This window comes from Diabrotica undecimpunctata, chromosome 8, assembly GCF_040954645.1.
Source record: "Diabrotica undecimpunctata isolate CICGRU chromosome 8, icDiaUnde3, whole genome shotgun sequence".
NCBI lineage: Eukaryota > Metazoa > Arthropoda > Insecta > Coleoptera > Chrysomelidae > Diabrotica > Diabrotica undecimpunctata.
Window position 1 is genome coordinate 134,608,220 of NC_092810.1, and position 22,185 is coordinate 134,630,404.

Here is a 22,185-nt window from a genome sequence, read left to right on the forward strand (position 1 = left end):
GCACTGAACGTTATGTCTCAAAGATGTCTTGACATAAATCAAGATGTATTCATGTGTTTCATAGATTACAACAAGGCCTTTGATAAAGTGCGGCATGATCACCTAATCAGACTCCTGACAGAAAAGAATTTAGATAAACGAGACATCCGACTAATAGCAAATATGTACTACAATCAGAAAGCAGTAGTGAGAGTAGAGAATAATACCACTGAAGAAATTGAAATAAAGCGAGGTGTGAGACAAGGGTGTATACTGTCACCAACCCTGTTTAATCTCTATTCCGAAGACGTAATGAATAGAACACTCTCTGAGCAATCCGTATGTATTAAAATAAATGGTGATTAAACAATCTGAGATTTGCCGACGACACCATTCTGATCGCAGAAACACTTGAAGAGCTACAGACATTGGTGAATAAGATAGCAGACTGCAGCGAAGAATATGGACTATCTTTGAACATAAAGAAAACTAAATTTATGGTAATATCGAAATCAACACAAAATGTCCAAAATTTATATTTACACAATGAAATTATCGATCGAGTTGGCAAATACAAATATTTAGGCACTTTTATAAATGAAGACAACGATAGCTCAGCAGAAATCAAAATAAGAATAGAAAAAGCCAGATCCATATTCACTAAAATGAAGAGAGTGTTCTGCGGAAGAGATTTGAGCCTTTAAATGAAACTTCGCCTGATGAGATGTTACGTACTTTCTGTGCTGTTCTACGGAATGGAGTCATGGACGTTGAAAAAGATTGATACCAAAAAATTAGAGGCATTTGAACTGTGGATGTATCGCAGAATCCTGAGAATATCATGGACCGAGAGAGTCACAAATGTCGAGGTCTTGAGAAGAATGAATAAACAAAAGGAAGTCATATTTACGATCAAAAAACGAAAACTGCAATACTTGGGACACATTACAAGAGGCGAAAGATATGAACTGCTTCGAATAATTATGCAAGGGAAAATAGCAGGAAAAAGGTCCATAGGAAGAAGACGAAACTCCTGGCTAAAGAATCTACGGGAATGGTATAGCTGTAGCAGCAACGAATTGTTTCAGTCAGCAGTTTCGAAAATACGTATAGCCCTGATGATCGCCAACCTTCGGAACGAAGATGGCACTTGAAGAAAAAGAATGTTGTCGGATTTGCCGTTTCTCTTGTCATTATTGTAATTTTCCATTCAATACGAGTTCAACCATATGTAACACTTATGATTTTATGTGGTCTGAAAGGTCTTATGCGTAAAATGCTCTGTAACCCCAAGCTATCACTCTTAATAAGACTGAGTACACTAAAGTGTTATGTATGGTCTCTATTACTATATGGCTGTGAGTCCTGGACATTAAAACAGTATGACGTCAATATATTAAATTCATTTGAAATGTGAATGTATCGCCGAATGCTAAGAATAACTTGGACCAACAGAACTACGAACGAAGAAGTACTGAGAGCAATGAACACACGCCCTCATCTGGTCAATACTATCAAAATTAGAAAGACGTCATATCTAGGACACATAATGCGCCATAGGGAATTTGAGCAGCTCCAGCTAATATTAGAAGTCAAGATTGAAGGTAAAAGAGGCATAGGACGAAAGAAAAAATCTTGGCTACGAAACATCAGAGATTGGACCCACACAAAAGGAAATGAATTAATTCATCAAGCCCAGAATAGAGAGAAATTTGCCATATTGATCACCAACCTCAACGGAGAAGGCACTTAGGAGGAGGAGGAAAGGTCTTAAATACATAAAACAGAAGTCTTGCAACGCCTAATTGTCTCAATAAATTTTTTAAACTAACTATTTTCAACTACATTAAAACGTAACAACTGATAGATTACCACATTTTTTAACATAATGGTTACTTTATCAAGTGTTCAAAATGTGCCCCATTTATGAGTTGACAGTACCCTAATCGATGGTAGAATGCGCCTACCACATTTCTCCATGATTGTCTAGAAATTATTCGAGATTCATCGATAATTCGTTGCGTTAGCTTTGCAAGACTTGCTGGTTTAGTTTTGTAAACTGGATTTTTCAAGTATCCGCAATAAAAATAATCTTTAGGATTAAAATCAGGTGGACGTGAAGGACATTCAATTCTACCTCGTCTACTAATCCATAAATATCTCATCCAAATAACGCCGAACATTTACACCAAAATGAGCTAGAGCTCCAATGGCCCAATAAACTGAGTACCTACTATATCTGACCAAACATTTAATTCTTGTGGTCTTTGAGCATGGTTTTTACGCATACAGTGTGGATTTACGTCACTCCAGTACATTAAATTTTGTCGATTTACACTTTCACACAGTTTAAAGGTTGCTTCATTGAAAGAACATATTCTGTTAACGAAATTTTCATCATTTTCAATTTTATCCATCATTACCTCAGTCATCTACGATCGAAGTCATCTTCACTTAATTCTTGTAATAAGTTAATTTTGTATGGTTTAAATTTATTCTTACGTAATACACGTAAGACTGAAGAACGACCTACATCATGTACTTGTGCAGCCCTGCGTGAGGATGTATTTGGATCTTCAACAAAACTATCTACAGTTTGGTTGTCATTTATAACTCTTTTTGGTCTACCGGATCGGTATCTATCTTTTACTTCTCCAGATTCCTCAAATCGTGAAAACAACAACTGGCGAATTGGGTATAATAGAGAAATATACGAGCAATATAGCGAACCAACTCTAGCACAATACACTAAACTGCAGAGATTAGGGTGGGCAGGACACGTGGTCCGCATGCATGAGAATAGAATCCCCAGAAAATTACTAAATGCAAGAATTCAGGGAAAAAGACCTGTTAAAAGACCTAAAAAGAGATGGGAAGACGAAGTCCATGAGGATGCCAGGAACTGCCTGGAAACGCGTTCATGGAAAAGAAGAGCGGTAAATCGAAATAATTGGAGAAGCCTGTTGAAGCAGGCCAAGGCCCGATTTGGGCTGTAGTGCCATTGGATGGAGATTCCTCAAATAGCTTTACAGTTTTTTGTATCGTCGCCTTATGAATAGGAGAATGGTTTGGGAAAGTATCATTGAACAAGTTGGCTACTTCAAGTTGACATAATGTTTAATTTGTATAAATAAGAAAATCAGGATAGTGTTTCTTTTTCTTCCTATAAACGCATATTTTATTACAGTTTTAATTTGCAAAGGAAACGACTTAAAAAGGACACATGTAATAAATGCGATAACTTTGTAGTTAAAATCCATAGCTCTACATCTAAGCAAGAGAAAAAAGAATTTGAGAGACTAAGAGATACCCATCAAGATGAAAAGCAGCTAGAAATCTTATAAATTCAGATATTCAAAAAGCTAAAAATGAAGAAACTCTGGAGGTATTGACTTTTGATTTGGAAAAAACCCTACCTCTACCACGCATTACAACTAACATTGTATTTTACAAAAGGCAGCTGTGGCTTTATCACTGCAGTGTATATCTATTCAGGAAAAAGAAACAGCAGAAAAAGGAGCACAAGAGGTAGATTCTGTTTTATTAAAATATTTGCAAGAGAACCTAACACCTTAAGTAACTGAATTGATATTATGGTCTGACAGTTGCGAAGGACAAAACCGCAATATTAAAGTTGTGATGCTTTTAAAATCTGCGCTTGAGCTTATACCCATTTAAAAAAAAACAACGATGCGCTTTCTAGTATCAGGACACAGTTTTATGCCCAATGACTCCGAATTTGGGGACATAAAGTCAGTCCAAAATCGGTTGTATACTCCAGATGATTATATAAACGTTATCAAAAATTGCAGAAAACGAAACAAATTATTGGTTCAAATGGTAAAAAAAGAATAGTTCAAAGGAGTTTGCGATATTTTAAAACATATTGTAAATAGAAAGAAAGATATAGATTGGAATTCCATTAACTGGCTTTAAACTAAAAAAATACTCCTCATAGAAGAAAATCCGTTAAAATATATTTCAGCAAAAATCACGGCGGAAATTTGCAAGAAGTAGACATAAGTAAAAGAGTCAGAAGAAATGCAACCAGGACTAAAAAATTTTTACTTCCTCCAAACTACAAATTTTGTGGTATAATGGGAAACCTGTCTCTATTTTTCCATTTTTCTCAAAACTACATTTTGGCACTTAATCCGCTATTACATAACGCGGTCCAATTGATATAGAAAACTAGAAGTGATTCTGAGAGGTAAAATAGAAAGCCGTAGAGATATAGAAAGAAAACAGGTTTCTTTTTTAAAAAATATTCGTAAATGAACTTATATATCAAATGCAGGACAATTATTTCATGTGGCAGAAGAGAAGCCTTCGCAATGGTGATCGCCAACATCGGACAATTCTAATATGGCACGTGAAGAAAAAGGGGTAATAATAGTCGATTGAAACGTAGCACTACCCCTGTTAACTTCTTGTATACCATAGGCCCAAGAAGTATTAGATTACCTTGCTATACTCCTATGCTGATCTAGCGGTGTAAAGGAGATTATTAGCGTATTTCCATTACATATTAGAGTATTATTAGAGGTAATACTAATATATATTATAATATAAATTATATTATACTCGCAAGGTAAACACTTAACTTAAACAATTCGATTATATGTATAATTAGATATTCTTAGCATATATAAAACTTGACACTTGTGCAAATATAATAAACACTCTAGCACAAACAATTAGATAAAATAATAATACGATTGTGTCAAAAATAATTTGCTAAAATACACAATTAGATAAGTTCTTAAAAGTAATAATACCAAAATTAGAGTACAATCAAATAAAGAAAAAAAAAACTTTTTCGCATGTTCTCAAAAACGAAAAATTAATGTGTCCTTGATCGACTTTGGCGATAAAATCTGAAAGTTATTATGCGTTATCAATTGCAACCAAAAATTATATATTTTAATAGTATACTTAATAAGTTTCACTAAGTTGTTCTTAAATGAAAATTGAAATTTGTTTTTAGAAAAATGAAAGACGTTCGTTAAGAAATATTCGGAAAATTAGATATGTTGTCTATTTTTCTACAGAAACTAAAACTGAAATCGTCAACATCCTGCGGTATGTATTTGATAACAAAAAATGTATTAGCAAACAATATTATTGATTGTTACAAAAAGTAAATATTTTGCCTTTTTTTTTAGTGTAGCATTTATAAATATTTGTACAAAACCAACTTTTTTTTGTTAAAAGTTTGCCTTTTTGTATAAAAAGGTACATAGTTTATTGAATAAAATTTAAAAATTAGCATTTTGTCAATTTTTTTTCTTTTTTTTTTTTCGAGTGATCCTCAAATCATGGTTAATATCAGAAACATATTTTATTCAAGATAGGCATTAATTTACACTAAACTCAATACATTTACGAATGACATTTTACCATACATTCTATATATACTCCGATATTACATTTGATGCGTTGTTTTCTTACATTAGTCTTACATATTGCACATTTTCTCTGTTTTCCTTCGTTGGTCATTTCTAAAAAATGACCTATAGGATCGTTCCTAACTGGCTGTGGGACACGTTTTTAAGATACCTTTTGCAATGAAAGTCGGCCAAAATGTTCTGGATTGGAAATTGACTTTACTTGAAGATAAGCCCTTACTATTGCCTTCTAAATTTCAACAGCGGTATAGTCTTATTAGCGTGACAATAGAGTCCATATACATTTACAACAATCACATCAATAACATTTGTCAAAATGGAGAAATACCATTTGTTGCCCCGTATTTATATTTTATTAATGTTTTAATCCAGTTTATTCTTGCCACCCATGAGTGTATTGTAATTATGTATACTTTGTGTAATGTTGATCTGTTTTTTTTTTTCAGTCCGTGACCATCGATTTACTTTGTTTAATGGACTTCAATGATTTGACAAAATTCTGACACATTTATTGTCTTTCCATATGACACCAAACACTTAATTTTTAATATCAAATCTATAATTTATGGCACCTCGGTCTCTCGTCTTCATGTCGGTTTCTGACTTTAGCGGGCAATTGTTCATTTTGTTAGATCTCACTTTACCGGTATCTGCTATTTTTTTATCCATTAAAATCTTAATCAAGTTAAAACTTGTGAAAAAATTGTCAAAATAGAAGACGTGGTTTGACGGTTTTTAAATAACAGATATATTATTTAGTATCACAGATGCTCCTAAACCTTGGACTTCATGCTCATCATTCCTTTTGCCAGTGTAGAATTTGGTATGAAACAATTCCCACTTTCGGCGCAACACATTGTCCACTGTTTGAAGCCAAACGGAATTGTTTAAAATAACGATAATGCCCATAGTTTCGGATCGTCTGTTCTTCAATACTTACATTTTTTGAAAATATGCCAAATTTCAAATATTATTGATTAATTTTAGAAATCAACGGACTAATTTTAAAATCTGGTTTACATGACTTTTTATTTAGAAAAGCATTATCATTGAAATTTTATATTTTTTTAATCTCCAAATACTTGTTTCTTGATAAACATTTTTTTACACTGTCTATACATAAATCCTAATCTTCACATCAATACATTTGTTCTTGCGGTAACGAATGATAGCCGGTAAACATCAAAAATCCCAGAAACTTTCTGATACAATCCACCGAGAACTTAAAGTCATGTTTGTTATTCTGTCCAGCATATGTAACAGATTGTTTTACTATTATCACACATACCGTAGTCATCAAATATCTCGAACCTTTACAGGAGTTTTTCCCTTTAGCGAGTGTCTTATTTGTTCTTTAGTTTGTACAATACCTATCCGTATTATCCTCAAAGTTTTTTATAAAGTCTGACCTACATTTTTGCCAATCTGAATTTGGTTTTAGTTTCCGAGCTTCAGGTTTCTTTTGGCGCTTCTGTGCGATTTCGTTTTGAGTGTTATTATAAGGAGTCTCATTGGGTGTCTTATTTAGCGGTGATAATGATTCAGTATTTATAGCAGCTGAAGAATGTATTTCCAATTTGCCGTGAATATCTTTAGGACACGTGTCTTCTAGTATGTCGTTATCTATTTCTTCAACATCAGACACACCATCGATGTTATTGGGTGGCAATTTAACAATATCAATTCCATCATCTTCATCGTCATCCAAGAAATGAGGGTTATTTATAATATCCTTTAATTCAGCCAAAGTATAAAATCGCCTGCTACCCATTTCTGAGAAAAATAAATAAACTTCTGCAAAAACTGTTCATTAAAACCTATTATTATATTATTTATAGTCAACATTATTAGAGCATAAAGATACTAAAATCAAAATATTATTACAGAAATATTTAAAGCCCACAAAAATGGATTTAAAGATGACAACAATACCATATGTAAAGTGCTTATCAGAAAAATTAAGGAAAATAGAAAATAAGTACAACTTCACAACATTATTCAAAATAACCAATGCACAGAGATCTATTTTTCCAAACTCAAATCTAAAAATTAACAAGAGAGATTAAAAAACTGCATCTATAAAATACCCTGTGAATGGCACAATTTTTATGTTGGAGAAACTAAAAGACTATTAAGTACCAGGAAAAACGATCATGAAACATACATCAAAAACAAAGACTTTGACGAAGCCCAGATATGCAAACATGCCTGGGAGAATGAGCACTTAAGATTCATTGCACTTGAGTTTTAACTACCATCCTTCTGTTAATCAGTAGGGTAGACCGGGGACAATTGAAACATTTCTGCATTTTGATTTTTTTTCTTCGCATCTATCGCAAATTTCTAAATTACGAAATTAGTTATAAAAAGCGTATCCTATTGTGTTTCCATATATATCATTATATTTTGTCTATATAATGTCATTATTAAGATATTAAATAAAAACTTGAACTTGTCAAGTTGTTTCAATTGTCCCCGTGGCAGGGACGAATGAAACAGATACCTGGGACAATTGAAACAGCACTAAGACATAGAAAAATAGTGTTTATTCTAGTGAAAAACATACAATATAAAATATTTTTTATTCTGAAAGGCAATTGTGGCATACGTATAGTTCTTCTTGGTGAGTACACTCTTCATGGGACCAATGACGACACTCAGTGCACTGCACCCATTTCTCTCCAGGGCGACTACTACGATATGCTTCTAAGCAAACCAGACAATAGCAATTATCCTCTTCGTCGCTATCACTCTGTAGCTGATTGTTCTGGCATTGTTTGGTTTTTTTGTATTTTCTAAAAGTTGTATTTGATTCGTCGTTTAACTGAGTCACTTTTTTCTTAACCTGTTTTTTCTTTTTTGCGTCATATTCCTCTTGGATAGCATTTTTCTCCGGCGTATCTGTATAAACTGCAGACTTCCTCACTTTTCGTTTGCCAATTGTTTTTCTAGGGAGCGCTTTCGGCAACGGTCTAACTGCTTCTGGTGAAAATACAACCTGCGATGCTTGAGTAATGCAAGTGCTTGGAGACGCTGGCGGTGTGTGATTTTGTGGTGATCTTTCCAAAATATCAGCTCTCTTAGTATGTAGAGGATCTTCACTAGGTGCTTCTTGAAGAACGTCAGTGGCATATGGTGTCGTGTTATTAAGAGTTGGTCTATCCGTGACATATGAAGATGCAAAATCTAGTTCCGTAAATATGTCTCTGTTAAAGGGATATATGCCTGTGCAAGCAAATCCAACTATAATATTTGATTGCGTGAGGGCCAACGGTAGAGATATTTAGCTATGCTGGGTATGTCGTAAATTGTCATAGTTTTTCCTGGATTATTTCTCATCCAAGAATCGCAACTTGAATTAAATGCCTTTTTAAAGGGACCGTAGATAGAACGATCCAGAGGTTGCACCAACTTATGCGAACAGTGCGGGGGAAATGACAAGACGACAATGCCATTTGTTTTACAGAAATCTAAGCAGCGTATACTTATGTGCGACTGGTGGTTATCAAGTAAAAGCAATACTTTTTTTTCGGTTGAAGCGTTAGCATGCTTTTAAAAATGATTAAGGTATACCAAGAACTCTTCCTCTTGCATCCACCCGCTCGCGTTTCCCGCTCCAATACACCCCACTGGACCGTCACGGACTAAGTGATCCTTGTATCTTTTTCGTGGAAAAATAAAAATGGGCGGTATACTGTTACCGATAGCATTGACGGCTAAAGCTATGGTCACCAATGTTTCCCTCTCTCCGGATGTAAGTGCTCCCACCTGTCTTGTCCCCTTTTCGGCAACAACTTTACTAGGTTTTTGAACCGTCGTTACCCCCGTTTTATCAATATTATATATATATATCTTTTGATTCAAATGTGTACTTATCCATTACATTAGCCAGGTTATCTTAAAAAATGTTTTACGTTCGTTACATTGAAACTGGTTGCTCTGGAAAGACTTGTGGCTTAAGCGCAGCGGATTGAAAGTTCTGGATTGCGTTTCATAAATCCAGAGAACCAATCTTCTCCTGCGATAGCATTTTGTCTCCAGATATCAGGCATGTTCAACGAATATTTCACGGCCAATTGAAAGGCCAATTTCCGAATTTCTTTAGGCGGTAACCCGTAAAATATATGTGCCGCTTTGAATATGTATCCAGCAATGCTTTTTTCCTGATCTATGTCAAATACTCGTCTCACACAATGATAACCCATTGTGACTGGAGTAACGAATCCTTGCTCAATTGCTTTTTTTTTTTTTTTTGATAAATCTACTTAATGACACGTAGTGTAGATCAAATTTAGCTGCAGCTGATCTTATGTTCGTGTTATTTTCAGTAACCTCTTTATAGGCTTCTTCATAGACCAAAACGGGTTTTAAACCCCTTTCCGTTTTTCTCACTCGTACTCGTGGCATCCTAAAACAAACCAAACAGTTAATAGGGCTCGTGCACAAACTACGTTGACAATTTTTCCAAATTTTTTCTACAATTTAATCTACGTTATCTCACATGAATTTGAGGGGAGTATTAATAACGCCCCTAAAGTGTTAACCACTGGATACTCTACTACAACGTACAATAATAAATAACATAAAAGACTACTCTGGGGACAATTGAAACATGTTTCAATCGTCCCCTATACTATTTGTTTCAATCGTCCCCACGAGACATTTTTTCGTAAACACTTAAATATCTTTTCACTCTAGGACAATAGTAATAATTTAAACTGGCCTCCCTAAAGAAGAAATGCCAATTTAACTACAAAAATAGTCGAAGCTGCATACTTACGTTCCGATATGTTGCGCCACCTTTTGTTGTTCAGTGCAAAAGTTTACTTCGGTAGCGGTAAATCACGCTAACGAGAATGTACGCATGTAATGCAAACGACAATCAATGGCTGACTGATAGAGACACCGGGCTCCTAGAGGAGCCCGGTGCTATTTTGCTACAAGCCCGCGCGGTTTTAATCACGGAATACTACCAATATGGCGGCTGTTTCAATTGTACCCTGTTTCAATTGTCCCCGGTCTACCCTATACATGATGGCGAAATATATGCCATCTATCACTCATATTAACTCCAGTAATATATCCAACGCTTTTAGAATTACCGATTTCCTCAGTCCCACCAAAACTATTAAGCAACTTTACACAGCACATGAAACTGCTCTCCTAATTGATAAAGAACTAGCTACTATACACAACAGCAACCATACTGTACAATTAATATGGGCTTAATATGGACAATCCAACAAGCAAGAACCAGTGAAATCGCAAGTGAAGTGATCAAAGTAGTGCTCAACTCAATGATTTGGGGATTATTGTCACATAAAGGGAGATTAGTGTGACCAATTTATTATATGCCCGTAAGTAAGTCGAATTTTGACACAAATTTTTGGCCTTCACTTTAACAAATGATTTTGTTTAAGTTTTTTGTTTGATCACTTCACTTGCCATTACCCTGTTGGTGTCGGTTGGTTTTCTGTAAACTTTGGTTGCATATCCGGTGTCTTTTTTGTGATTAACGCATCCAGAAAAAGAAGTGAATTCTTGTTGTCTTTTTCCATGGTAAATTTGATTGATTCTTCTTTACTATTACTGTCCATCAGAAATTCCTCAGATAACACTGCATCTACATATTTCCACGATACTGTGTATTGTTCTGAAGCTATTTTCTTGTGGCATCATAATGCAATTACTAATTACATTGGGAATAAGCCACAATTTAAGTTTAAAATAATTTTATTTTTGATAAATTTCCGAAGTGGAAATTGAAACGTCAAAAATAAAATTATTTTAAACATATATTGTGGCTTATACGAAAATGGTTGCGTTTCGATTTAATTTGAGCTTCTTACCACTCCCTGACACGTGTTTCTGGGTCTTCCCGTCATCAGAGAGAGCTTGTAAGAAAACTCAAACTAAACCAAAACGCACCGACTACTCTAGCAATTATAGAAAAAATAATTACCAGAGTATGCTACTAGAGACATCTAGTGATGAAAGATGAAGTTAAATGTGTCGATATTCCAATAAAAATAGTAATTCCATCATACTGTGGATTGTTGGTCACGTTTATCACAATGTTTTGTTTAAATTCCTCCATGAAAATATCTGCTAATAATGGAGATAATAATGAGCTTATGGCTAATCCAAAATCTTGTTTGTAAAAATCATTATCAAGTTAAAAAGAAGTGTTGTCTGTGCAAAGTGCTAGTATCTCCATTATAGCTGATACATTTATATTGGTTTTTATTGTCAATGTATATTCCCTTGGAACTTTCAGAACCTTTCTGTTGGCATTTCATATTCTGTTAATATCGGTTCTAAATATTTGTTGTTCTAAATATTGTTAATACTCGTATCGTCACCATTTTCTTTTGTTCTAGACATGTATTCAGTATTCTTAAAATGAATTACCCCATGAATCAGTCCCCATATATCACACTTTTCTACTAAATTTATTAGCCTTCTACTTTTACTAAACTAATTATATTATCAGTATAAAGCAGGTAATTTAATAACACACTTCCAGTTTTAAGTCAATTACGTAAGTATTTTGTTATATCGTTGTTTGTTTGTTATATTTTATTTCTACATTAATATGAAAAAAACAACTTGAACAAAAGTTCTTCAGTCTTATCTTCCAATAATCCAAAGGCTACACATTACTAAAGATAAAGTATCTGGAGTACTACTCAAGAATATAATCCAATTTATTATTAGCCATGATACAAAATTTGCGTATAAAATTTCGTATTTTCTTAAAGTGTGGCTAAAACTGTCTAGAACGATATTTATCAAAACGATAATGGGATTATAACAAAATTTGAAGTTTTTATTGAAATCAATGTTTTGAATAAACAAATAGATAAGGTTTTGGAAGGAATAAAACCCAATTAGACTAAAATCACTTAATAAAGAAAGCTTTTGTAAATAGCCTTAGCAACAGAAAATCGATGTGTCATTCATCAAGTGCCGATTGACCTTATATGACAAAATCTGAATATCAAAAAGCCAAAAACCAATGATTAGACTATAATCACCCAATAAAGAAGGCTTTAATAAATATCCCTAGCAACAAAAAACTGATGTCTCATTTACTAAGGGCCGACTGACCTTAGTGAAAAATCAGAATATAAAAAGGTCAAGAACCAATTAGAATACAATCACTTAAAAAAGATATAAATATCCTTAGCAACAAAAAACCGATGTGTCATTCATCAAGGACTGATTGACCTTAGCGACAAAATCTGAAAGTCATAAGTCAAGAACCAATTAAACTATAATCACTTAATAAAAAAGGCTTTTCTAAATATCCTTAGTAACAAAAAACCTTTGTGTCATTGATTAAGGGTCGATTGACCTTTGTGGTAAAATCTGAAAGTCCTTCCAGTTCTGTCGGTGTTGAGCATCCTGCAGCTAATTCCCGCAGATTCTTTTGCTTCTCGCTTGTTCGATTCTTGATAGAATTTCTTTTTTTTGGGTTACACTGGCTGTTGATCTGCTCCCAAATATTTTATGGAAGTTACCTGTTCTTTGTCCCTTTTCACAAAATTGTACGTTTATTACCTTTGAAGATACTAGAATTTTCGTTTTAGAAACATTTAGATGTAAACCGAACATTTCGCATTTATGACGAACTACCGCATTTATTGCTGGTTCCGTTAATTTTGATTCCACCTTGAACCTCGTCTAATGCTTTTCTGAGTATAGATTCCGAATACAGATTAAATAAAAGCGGTGATAAGACGCAACCTTGTCGCACTCCTATTCTCTCTCGCACTCGGATTCGTATATCTACGGATTACGGATGTTATGTGCTCTATTTCAATTGTTGCCGTTTGGTGCCAATATAGTTCTGAGATAATTCGCAAGTCTTGTTCGTCAATTCCAGCTATTCTGAGAATTTCGATCATCTTTTGATGGTTAACGCAGTCAAATGTTTTTCGATAATCAATAAAACATGCATATACATCTACATTCATAGCTCTGCATCGTTGTGTTTCCTCTCGTGTTCCCAATCCATTTCATAGTCATAGTCATAGTCATAGTCATCTTTATTGATCCTTCAAGACATTCAAAATAAATGTATAGGATACGTCACTACATATTTTTGTATAAAAAACATTAATGTGTATAATACAATATTCACAGTGTAAAAAAATTGACAAAACATAAAATATATAAAATAACATTTTTATAAGTAAAATATGAAGCTAGTGCAGTTTGTCCTCAAGATATTCATTTATAGAATAATACGCTTTTCTTAAGAGTAAATCTTTAACATTTTTCTTAAATTTAGAGATAAGTGGTATTTCTTTCATAGTTTTTGGCAAATGATTGTATAAGGTCAGTCCCATATATCTGAAGCAATTTTGAAATTTGGATGTTCTGTGTTTAGGAACTCGTAAAGATTCAGCACTTCTTGTAGTGTAATAGTGATTGTCTGAATTTACTGGAAATGTATTGATTTCCTCTTTGACATAAAGTAAACATTTATAGATATATAGGCAGTAGAAAGTTAAAATTTGATGTTTAATAAAAACTGGTTTACAAGACTGTTGATAATCCAAATTAAAAATTTTATGGATAATTTTTTTTTGGTTAATGAACACTTTGTTATACTATCTACTGAGTTCCCCCACAAAATTACATTATAGCACATGTGGCTGTAAGCAAGGCTATAATAAACGTTCATTAATGCCGAGATGGGTAGTGTGTTTTTAATTCTAGATATAGCATAAAAAGCTTTATTCAATTTCGTGTTCACTGAATTCACTTGCTCTGACCATTTGAGATTACAATTAATGAATACACCCAAAAACTTTGTAAAGTGAGTGGAAGATAACATATTGTTTCTATCATGGATGGTTAAGATATAGTCATATTTAGATGAGTTGTATGAATGAAAATAAATAATTTGCGTCCTGTCAATGTTTAATATTAGTCTGTTGGTATTACACCAGCGTATAAAGCAGTCAACAACAGTCTTCATTGTCATTTTTAATTCGAAATTAATTTAATTCGAATTAAGTTCAAAATCCAAATTGAGTGTCACTCATCTGAAACCCACACTTCTTGTAAATTCGTGTATGAATGATTCTGAGAAAAGTTTTAACGACATGAGACATCATGCTTAATATTCGATAGTCATAACAGTGTGAGGCATTGGATTTTTTTGGTAATGTTACGAATGTTGATTTTAGCCAGTCTGATGGTATTTTACCTGTGTCATATATCTTATTTAATAGTGCTGTTAAGTCGAGGCTTTTACTTTCGTTGTCTGCAATTAATTTAAATATTTCGCCATTGTCTGTACCGGTGGTTTTTCCATTTTTCTGAGCTTTTACTGTATAAATAACTTCTTCTTTTGTTATTTTTGGACCTTTTTAATTTATTCGATCATCCGCGAATGGTGGAGAACAAGGTCTATAATCGTCAGAAAGTGTCGAAACTGTTTTTATGGACAGTAAAGGTGTCGTATCTTTTCTGAAGTTGTTCAATTTCTAGGCATTTGGTTGACATCCAGTTTTCTTTAGCTTCTCTGCACTTTGTCTAATGATTTTATTGAGTCGTTTGTATTCTATTGGGTTTGTTTTATGTTTTCGTCTTACGTCCATTAGGATCATGATGTCTTGTGTCATCCATTCTTGTTTTCTGTCGTTTTTCGTAAACCTGATGTCGTCTTCTTGTATCTTGGTTATTTTCGTTTTAAGAGCAGTTCGTGGTACTTGAACGTTTGTCTGTACTAAGTTCTCTAGCGTTTCTATTTCTTTCTCAACCTTGATCCTTATTTCATTTTCCTTTTTAGAGTTCTTCAGTTTTAAGATGGCTATTTTTCTTGGCACTTTTTCTCTTTTAACTTCAAGAAACCTTTTTAGTCTAAAATCCATTATAACTGGAATGTAATCGCTATGAATGTAAGCTCCAGGATATATTTTAGTAGATTTTATGTACTTCTTGAAGTTGTTATCGAGCAAAATAAAGACAATTTGATTTCTAACAATTTTATCTTTTTTGTCTGCAGGTGATTTCCAAGTGTATAACCTAGACAGGATATTGTTTGAAGAAGGTGTTGGCTACTAACAAGTTGTTCTCTACGCAGAATTGTACCAATCTATCTCCCCTATTGTTTCTGGTACCGAGACCAAATGCTTCTACGTTGCCTCCTTTGGCACCACGACCAATTTTGGAGTAAAAAGTCGCCCATAATCAAAAGTTTTCAATTTCTTCCTCTGATTTGTCACTTGTTGGACCATAGACCTGAATAATATTTAGGTTTCTATGGGTTGTTGTTAATTTCAACATTGCTACTCTATCATTTAGAGGGATGAAGTTTATGACTGACTGCGCAATTTTGTCCGATACTAATATAGCCGTTCCATATTGATATGCTGGGTCGGTTCCTCCTTACCAATAGATGTATTCATCTTTTGTTTTTTGTTTTCCTGACCCAAGCCATCGTACTTCACTCATCTTCAAGATGTTTTTTTTATTCTTCTCATCTCAGCTTCGGTGTTTGCAAGTTTCCCAGATATGAATAAGCTTCGTACGTTCCAGGTGGCAATGCGTACTAATCTTGTCATATATTTGGATTCTTTGTCCACTTCCTTGGACCTTAATAGTAGTTGACGCGGGAATTCTTCGCACTCTCTCCCCATTTAAGGTGTTCCCCAGACTGAGAGTCATTTTCTTATTTCCGTCTGTCATTAAGATTTGTAAAAAATATAATGGGGTGGTTTTCCCGTTGCCTTTCCCATTGCAGTACCACAACCATTCAAACTTTTGCAGTCATGCTCGTATTATTCCAGTTTCTAGCCGGTCCAGGACCATTTTCTCTGCTCCTTGAACTAGTGCTAATGATTGATACTGCCCTTCACCAGGAAGGAGTAAGAAATATGTAACTAGATTTTGGAAGGACAAAAGGATGGGACATGATTTTTGTCAGTAAGGAATTGAGAGCAAAGCATGGCTCGCGTGGGCTGGGTCGCTTTATTGAAGTAGGCCTATTCTCTACCGGGATCGTAGAAAAGTGTCTATCCGCTACCCGGTTCCATTACTCATTACTTTGTTAAGTTTATAGGAATGGAGCTATGTCTCAGGATAAATGCCAATTTACCGAAAGCGACACATATTAATTGTGTTCTTTTTATTTCAGCATCCTAATTTGGTTCTCATAGCTTGATGACATGACCTAAGTATACATAGTACTTAAAGTTTTCTATGATATGATTGTGTATTTTTACTAATCCTTATGCTATTCAACCTAATCATGGATGGAGTCAAAAACAGCTCCAATAAAAGAATAGGATAGAGAATGGGGACCAACGAAATTAAAATTCTACGTACGCAGTAGACGCAATTGACCCCCAAGGGAGCACAGAAGTAAGTAAAGTCGGGAATCCAGAAATATTTCTTACAAATTGTAGATTGACCATTTATTTTATTATTTAGTTTAATGACGGAGAATTTAGATTTTCAGCAAGAGATTATATTAACGTACCCACGATTAAGAATAATAATAAGATTTAAGTCAGCCACTGAAAGTTTTTTCTTTCTCCCTCTTCTGTACTGACCTGTCCCTTATCAGATAAATCAGTTTTATTACCAACCAGCATTATAATGACATCACTACCCCTTTCAGTTCTTACATCATCAATCCACTTAGAAGTCTGATGGAAAGAATAAGCATTAGTAATATATTAAACTACTATTGCTACTGTTGAATCTTTTATGTAAGATGGTATCAAAGAGCTGAAACGTTCTTGGCCAGCAGTATCCCAAAGTTGCAGCCTTACTGTTCTATCTTCTAGATACATTCTTTTAGAAAGAAAATATATACCTATTGTTGCTTGATAGGTATTGTCGAAGCTGTCATACATGAATCTGGTTATGAGTGAAGTTTTAATTACACCCAGTATTCACCCAAAAATACTAACTTGAATTTTCGAATACGATTCCCAAAATCTCCTGATGTTTTTCAATGTTTCTCTTAAAATTCTCTTATTTAAAATTTCAGAGGAACATACATCAATGTATTAAACTTAACACTAGTATTATTGCATATTTTAACTTATATATTTAAGTTTATATATGAACGTCTTTACTTCTTCTTCATGTTAGGGTACCTGTCCGTTTCGAACGTTAGCGATCATTCTGGCTATGATGACTTTGTTGGTTGGTATACGAAATAGCTGTGTTGAGGTCTTTCTATACCAAGCTCTCAGGTTAGCAAACCAGGATATTCTTCTTCGTCCTGAAGCTATTTTTCTTTCAATTTTAACTTGCAAAATGCATTGGAGTAGCTCATATCTTCCTTGATTTCTCATTATATGTCCCAAGTACTGCAGCTTACAACCCTTCACGATGTTGATCAAATCCGTGGTTATGTTCATCCTCCGTAGTACTTCTTCATTGGTGACTTTGTCTGTAAATGGTATCTTCAGAATCCTTTGTATAACCACAGCTCAAACGCCTGAAGTTTTAATAGTGTTTCCTCCTTCAATGTCCACGTTTCTACTCCGTACAGAAGCACTGAGTACACGTAAAATTTAAGGAGCCTTATTTTTATTTCTAGGGTGAGGTCATGGCTCTTGAACACAGAGCCCATAGTCAAGAATGCACTTTTTGCCTTTTCGATGCGACATTTAATCTCTTGTGTATTGTCCCACGACTCATTGATTATAGTTTTCAAGTAGTTGTACTGTGAGACACGTTCAATTCTTATTTGGTTCACATACAGATTTGCTCTAGTTATGTTTTCCTTGCTGATGATCATTAGCTTGGTTTTGCTAGTGTTTATATCCAGTCCATATGTTCTACTTATTTCCGTTATTTTGTTTATTAAGTTTGGCAGTCCTTCTATGGTAATGGAAAAGACTATTGCATCATCTATATACCGCAGGTTATTGAGCTTGACTCCATTTATTGAGATGCCTTCATCAATATCTTTTAGAGCCTCTTCAAAAATGTGCTTCGAGCACAGATTGAATATCAGTGGTGAAATTATGCACACCTGTCTTACTCCCCTTAAGATTTTGGCCTGATCTGTATATTCTCCATCTATTCGGAGTACCGCTGATTGATTCCGATACAGGTTAGCTAATATTTTAGGTCTCTTCCGTCAATCCCTGTCCTCTTAAGCACTTCCATCATTTGTTCATCCCTGACCCTATCGAAAGCCTTTTTGTGGTCAATTAGTCATGCAAAAACATAACAGCTAACATCTCTACATTTTTGCAACAATACCTGCACGCTAAATAAAACTTCCCCCATACCAACGGCGTTCACAAATCCAAACTGATTGGGCGCAATTTTTTCTTCGCATTTCCGGTAAATTCTTTTGTGGATGACTTTAAAAAAAAAAGCTTTAGCAGATGTCTCATTAGGCTTATGGTCCTATAGTCTTCACAAACTTTTGCTCCTGGTTTTTTGGGCAATGGTACGAACCTCTTTAAGCCACTCTACTGGTATTTTTCCTGCCTTTTATATTTCATTGAATATTTCAGTTATTATTTTTGTTTGTCTTTACTTCACCGTAACAATATTATAATAATCAAATATTCCCTTAAATAAGTGAAATTAATAAATTGTTAAAAAATCCATTTCGCTGACAAGAAAATCAAAACGTCATCATCTGCTATGGAATTAAACCCACTGAAAGATACTGACCTATATACAATAATCTGTATAGATGATCAGATGAAGGGTACAGGGGAAAATAGGCTAAGTCACATTTTATAATTTTAAGATAAAGCAATTTTAAAGTTTAAAACGCTACAAACACTAAAGTTTTTGAAGTCGGAATTTGTTTATTTATCATTATGTTTTTAAACTATCTGAGATCCTTATGTTAAAACTGAAAGTATTAAAAAAATTTTTTAATAGAAAAATCAAGAAGTTATTCAAAGTTGGTTCTGTCTTAGCCCGTTTTTTCCCTGAATGTATAACAATTTTTTTAAGTATATTTTTATTGTGTCTACAATTTGACGTCTACAAAAATAGTTAAACTAAAAATTAATAGATCCATTATTATAAGAAAATAACTAGATTGTTTCGATTATTTTAAAAGGTTTTTTCATCGAACAAAATAAAAATTGTCCCCCATATTCTTAATTAATTGTGCACCAGTGAGGTAAAATAATCCTGAGCTTCTTTTCCACAGAACTTTTTCAAACTTTGCAAGTTAGCAAATTTTTGCGCCGAAATTGGTATTTGACCTGAAGCAAAAAAAATAATAGTGAAACTACATAATAGTCTATGAATACAACTTTACCTGAGTAAGATATTTCAGGAAGAAGAAATTGATTGTTACTCTCCAAATTTTTGATAAAGGTAGGTTTTCTATCAATTACAACTGCTGAGTTCCATGCCCCATTATATGTGTCTTTATACTCGATTAACCTAGGATGTTCTTTTAAAACTTTTAATTGTCTTATTGATTGCCTTGGAAAGTTAGCTTTTTTCTTGTAAAGTTTATTTACATGTTCGGTCCACTTTCGAAAAATATGTTGATTGTCTTCTGAAATATGTTCCACTACAAAGAGTGAAGGTTTGTGCCTGGAAGATTGAACGAGATCGCATAATTCCTTCACTGTTTCCATTCTGGCTTTCTGATTAGTGATTCGCATATTCTTATCATTCTCCATATACGAATCGCCTCCAATAGGAAAAGTTACTCTAATAGAATCAAACCTTTTTTGATGATGAACCAGATTATGCAAATAGCGGAAAATGGTGTAATTCTTGTTTTGCCTACCATAGGAGTTACAAAACAATTCCAGTTCTCTTGTAGCATACATCATTAGTAGGAATTTTGGGAATTGGAATATTTTTACCAAAGTCTATACAGATTGACTCTTTTACGTTGGATTTACGACTTAAAAGCTTTGATTGCTTTTTGATTGAATAAAATGATTTTGCTTTACGTAAATGAAGATCATGTAATGTGGTCAGATGTTTAATTTTAGTTGTTACGTCTTCCTTAGTTTGATCATTGACTGTAATGACTGCCTCTGCTTTTAAATGATGATATATGCTCTTTAGTTTTATTACGAGTATCATCACACAGTTTTAAGTGTATGTTTAAGTGTTTTCCTATTTTGTCGATTGGAGGCATGCCGGTATTTTTTAAAGATGTGAGTAAATACTTAATTCTACATTTTGTGATGGCGTGTAAAGCTACAAACTCATCTCGACAAACTGCTACTTCATTAAGTTTGTTTTCATGTAAATATCTAATATTATAAAGAGCTACAACATCTCCTAAACGAGCATTTTCTTCGTCCAGCCGATGACGTCTATTCTTAACTGGAACAATACTAATGAGTCCACATAAATAGGAGTTTTTTTATCGGTAGACTCCAAAAGATTAAAACTTCTTATAATGTTTTGCTTACCCTCCGCTGGAATCTTTTTAGAGTACTGTAAACGTTTGCAGTCACATTCCCTGCCAATTTCATGACTTGGTAGCCAAATTTTTTTATTCACATCTGGTAATCTTTCATGTTTGGGCCTTTTTTTTTGTAGAAAACACCATCGGCGTATCCTCGCAATCACCTAAGTCACTTTGCATGCTAGAACAATGTTTCTAACAATGCTTACTAACGAACAACTTAAATAATACTGACAAAACTGAAGAAAACTATCACAACAGCGACACATGGCACGAACAATATTTCTAACAATGCTTACTAACGAAAAACATGAATAATACTGACAAAACTACAGAAAACCACCACAATAGCGACACGTGACACGCTAACGAATAGAAGTGAGAAACCCGACTTAGCCCGTTTTTGCCCGGTACCACACGGACTTACATTATTCTCCTGTATAGGATATTTTTCTTATTACATATTTCCTGACGTATCGTGTTTTTGTCCTCAGCGGTATGCTTACGACAAAATATAACGTGTTTTCCATAGGATAACGTCAATATCTCAAATTCGCCAAAAATTGACTTAGCCCGTTTTTCCCCTGTACCCTTCAGATGTTTATTTACCTTATGCGAAACCCACATAAAATTCACCTAATAGACTGAATCTGTGGAAAAAATTCCTTCCACTGTCAACAAAAAATGAATACACAAATTGTGTTAGTTCTTTTTTGCATATTACAACCCACTAATTGAAGTAATTTTAACAAACACAAAATGCATTTTTTTTTACTTTTAAAGATCTCGTAAACGTCTTCGAATCGTCATTAACATACATCGCTAGTTTTGTAAGAAGTAGGTCTACTATGCTGCATATTTTACAGTTTATAAATTTTACATTTTCCTCTTCAGACAGTTTGAAATTTCCTATGTGTTAATTTTTTACAAACAACAGGAAATTGGTATCTGATTTTATAAAATTTCAAATTTATCACGTTTGTACAGGTTAACCCAATACTCCAGTTTAGATAACTATTTGATTCACTGGTCTCCCCTATAGAATTCCCAATCAATCAAGATATCATTGATCTCGTTTGTATATAAGCGTTAGCTAGGAAATTATTTTAACACATTACACAAAAGACAAAATGTTAGATAAGATGATTCTAATACCACTCGTGTTTTCCGTAATATTATTTAACGATGTCAATTCCGTATGTCTTAAAAATTCAATAACAACCGCAAGTGGTTTACACGCACCCAAAAATTCGAGTATCTGTTCTGGTCAGCTAATCTTTGAAGATAACTTTAATTGGTTAGACTTATCGAAATGGCATCATGAGCAAACTTTAACTGGTGGTGGAGTAAGTATTGATTATTATAAATTATTCAAATGTGGTTTATAACTTGTTATCTTATACTGTTTAT

At 33.9% G+C, this 22,185-nt stretch overlaps 1 protein-coding gene across 1 annotated transcript in view; it reads left to right on the forward strand.

The window, feature by feature from the left end:
• The window catches only part of LOC140449131 (uncharacterized), a 153,988-nt gene that overhangs the window by 124,285 nt on the left and 7,518 nt on the right, over window positions 1-22,185 (forward strand). Inside the window, exon 17 of the mRNA XM_072542277.1 lies at window positions 21,873-22,121. Within this exon, the coding sequence (XP_072398378.1) occupies window positions 21,873-22,121 (249 nt within the window). The remainder of the gene's footprint in view (window positions 1-21,872; window positions 22,122-22,185) is intronic.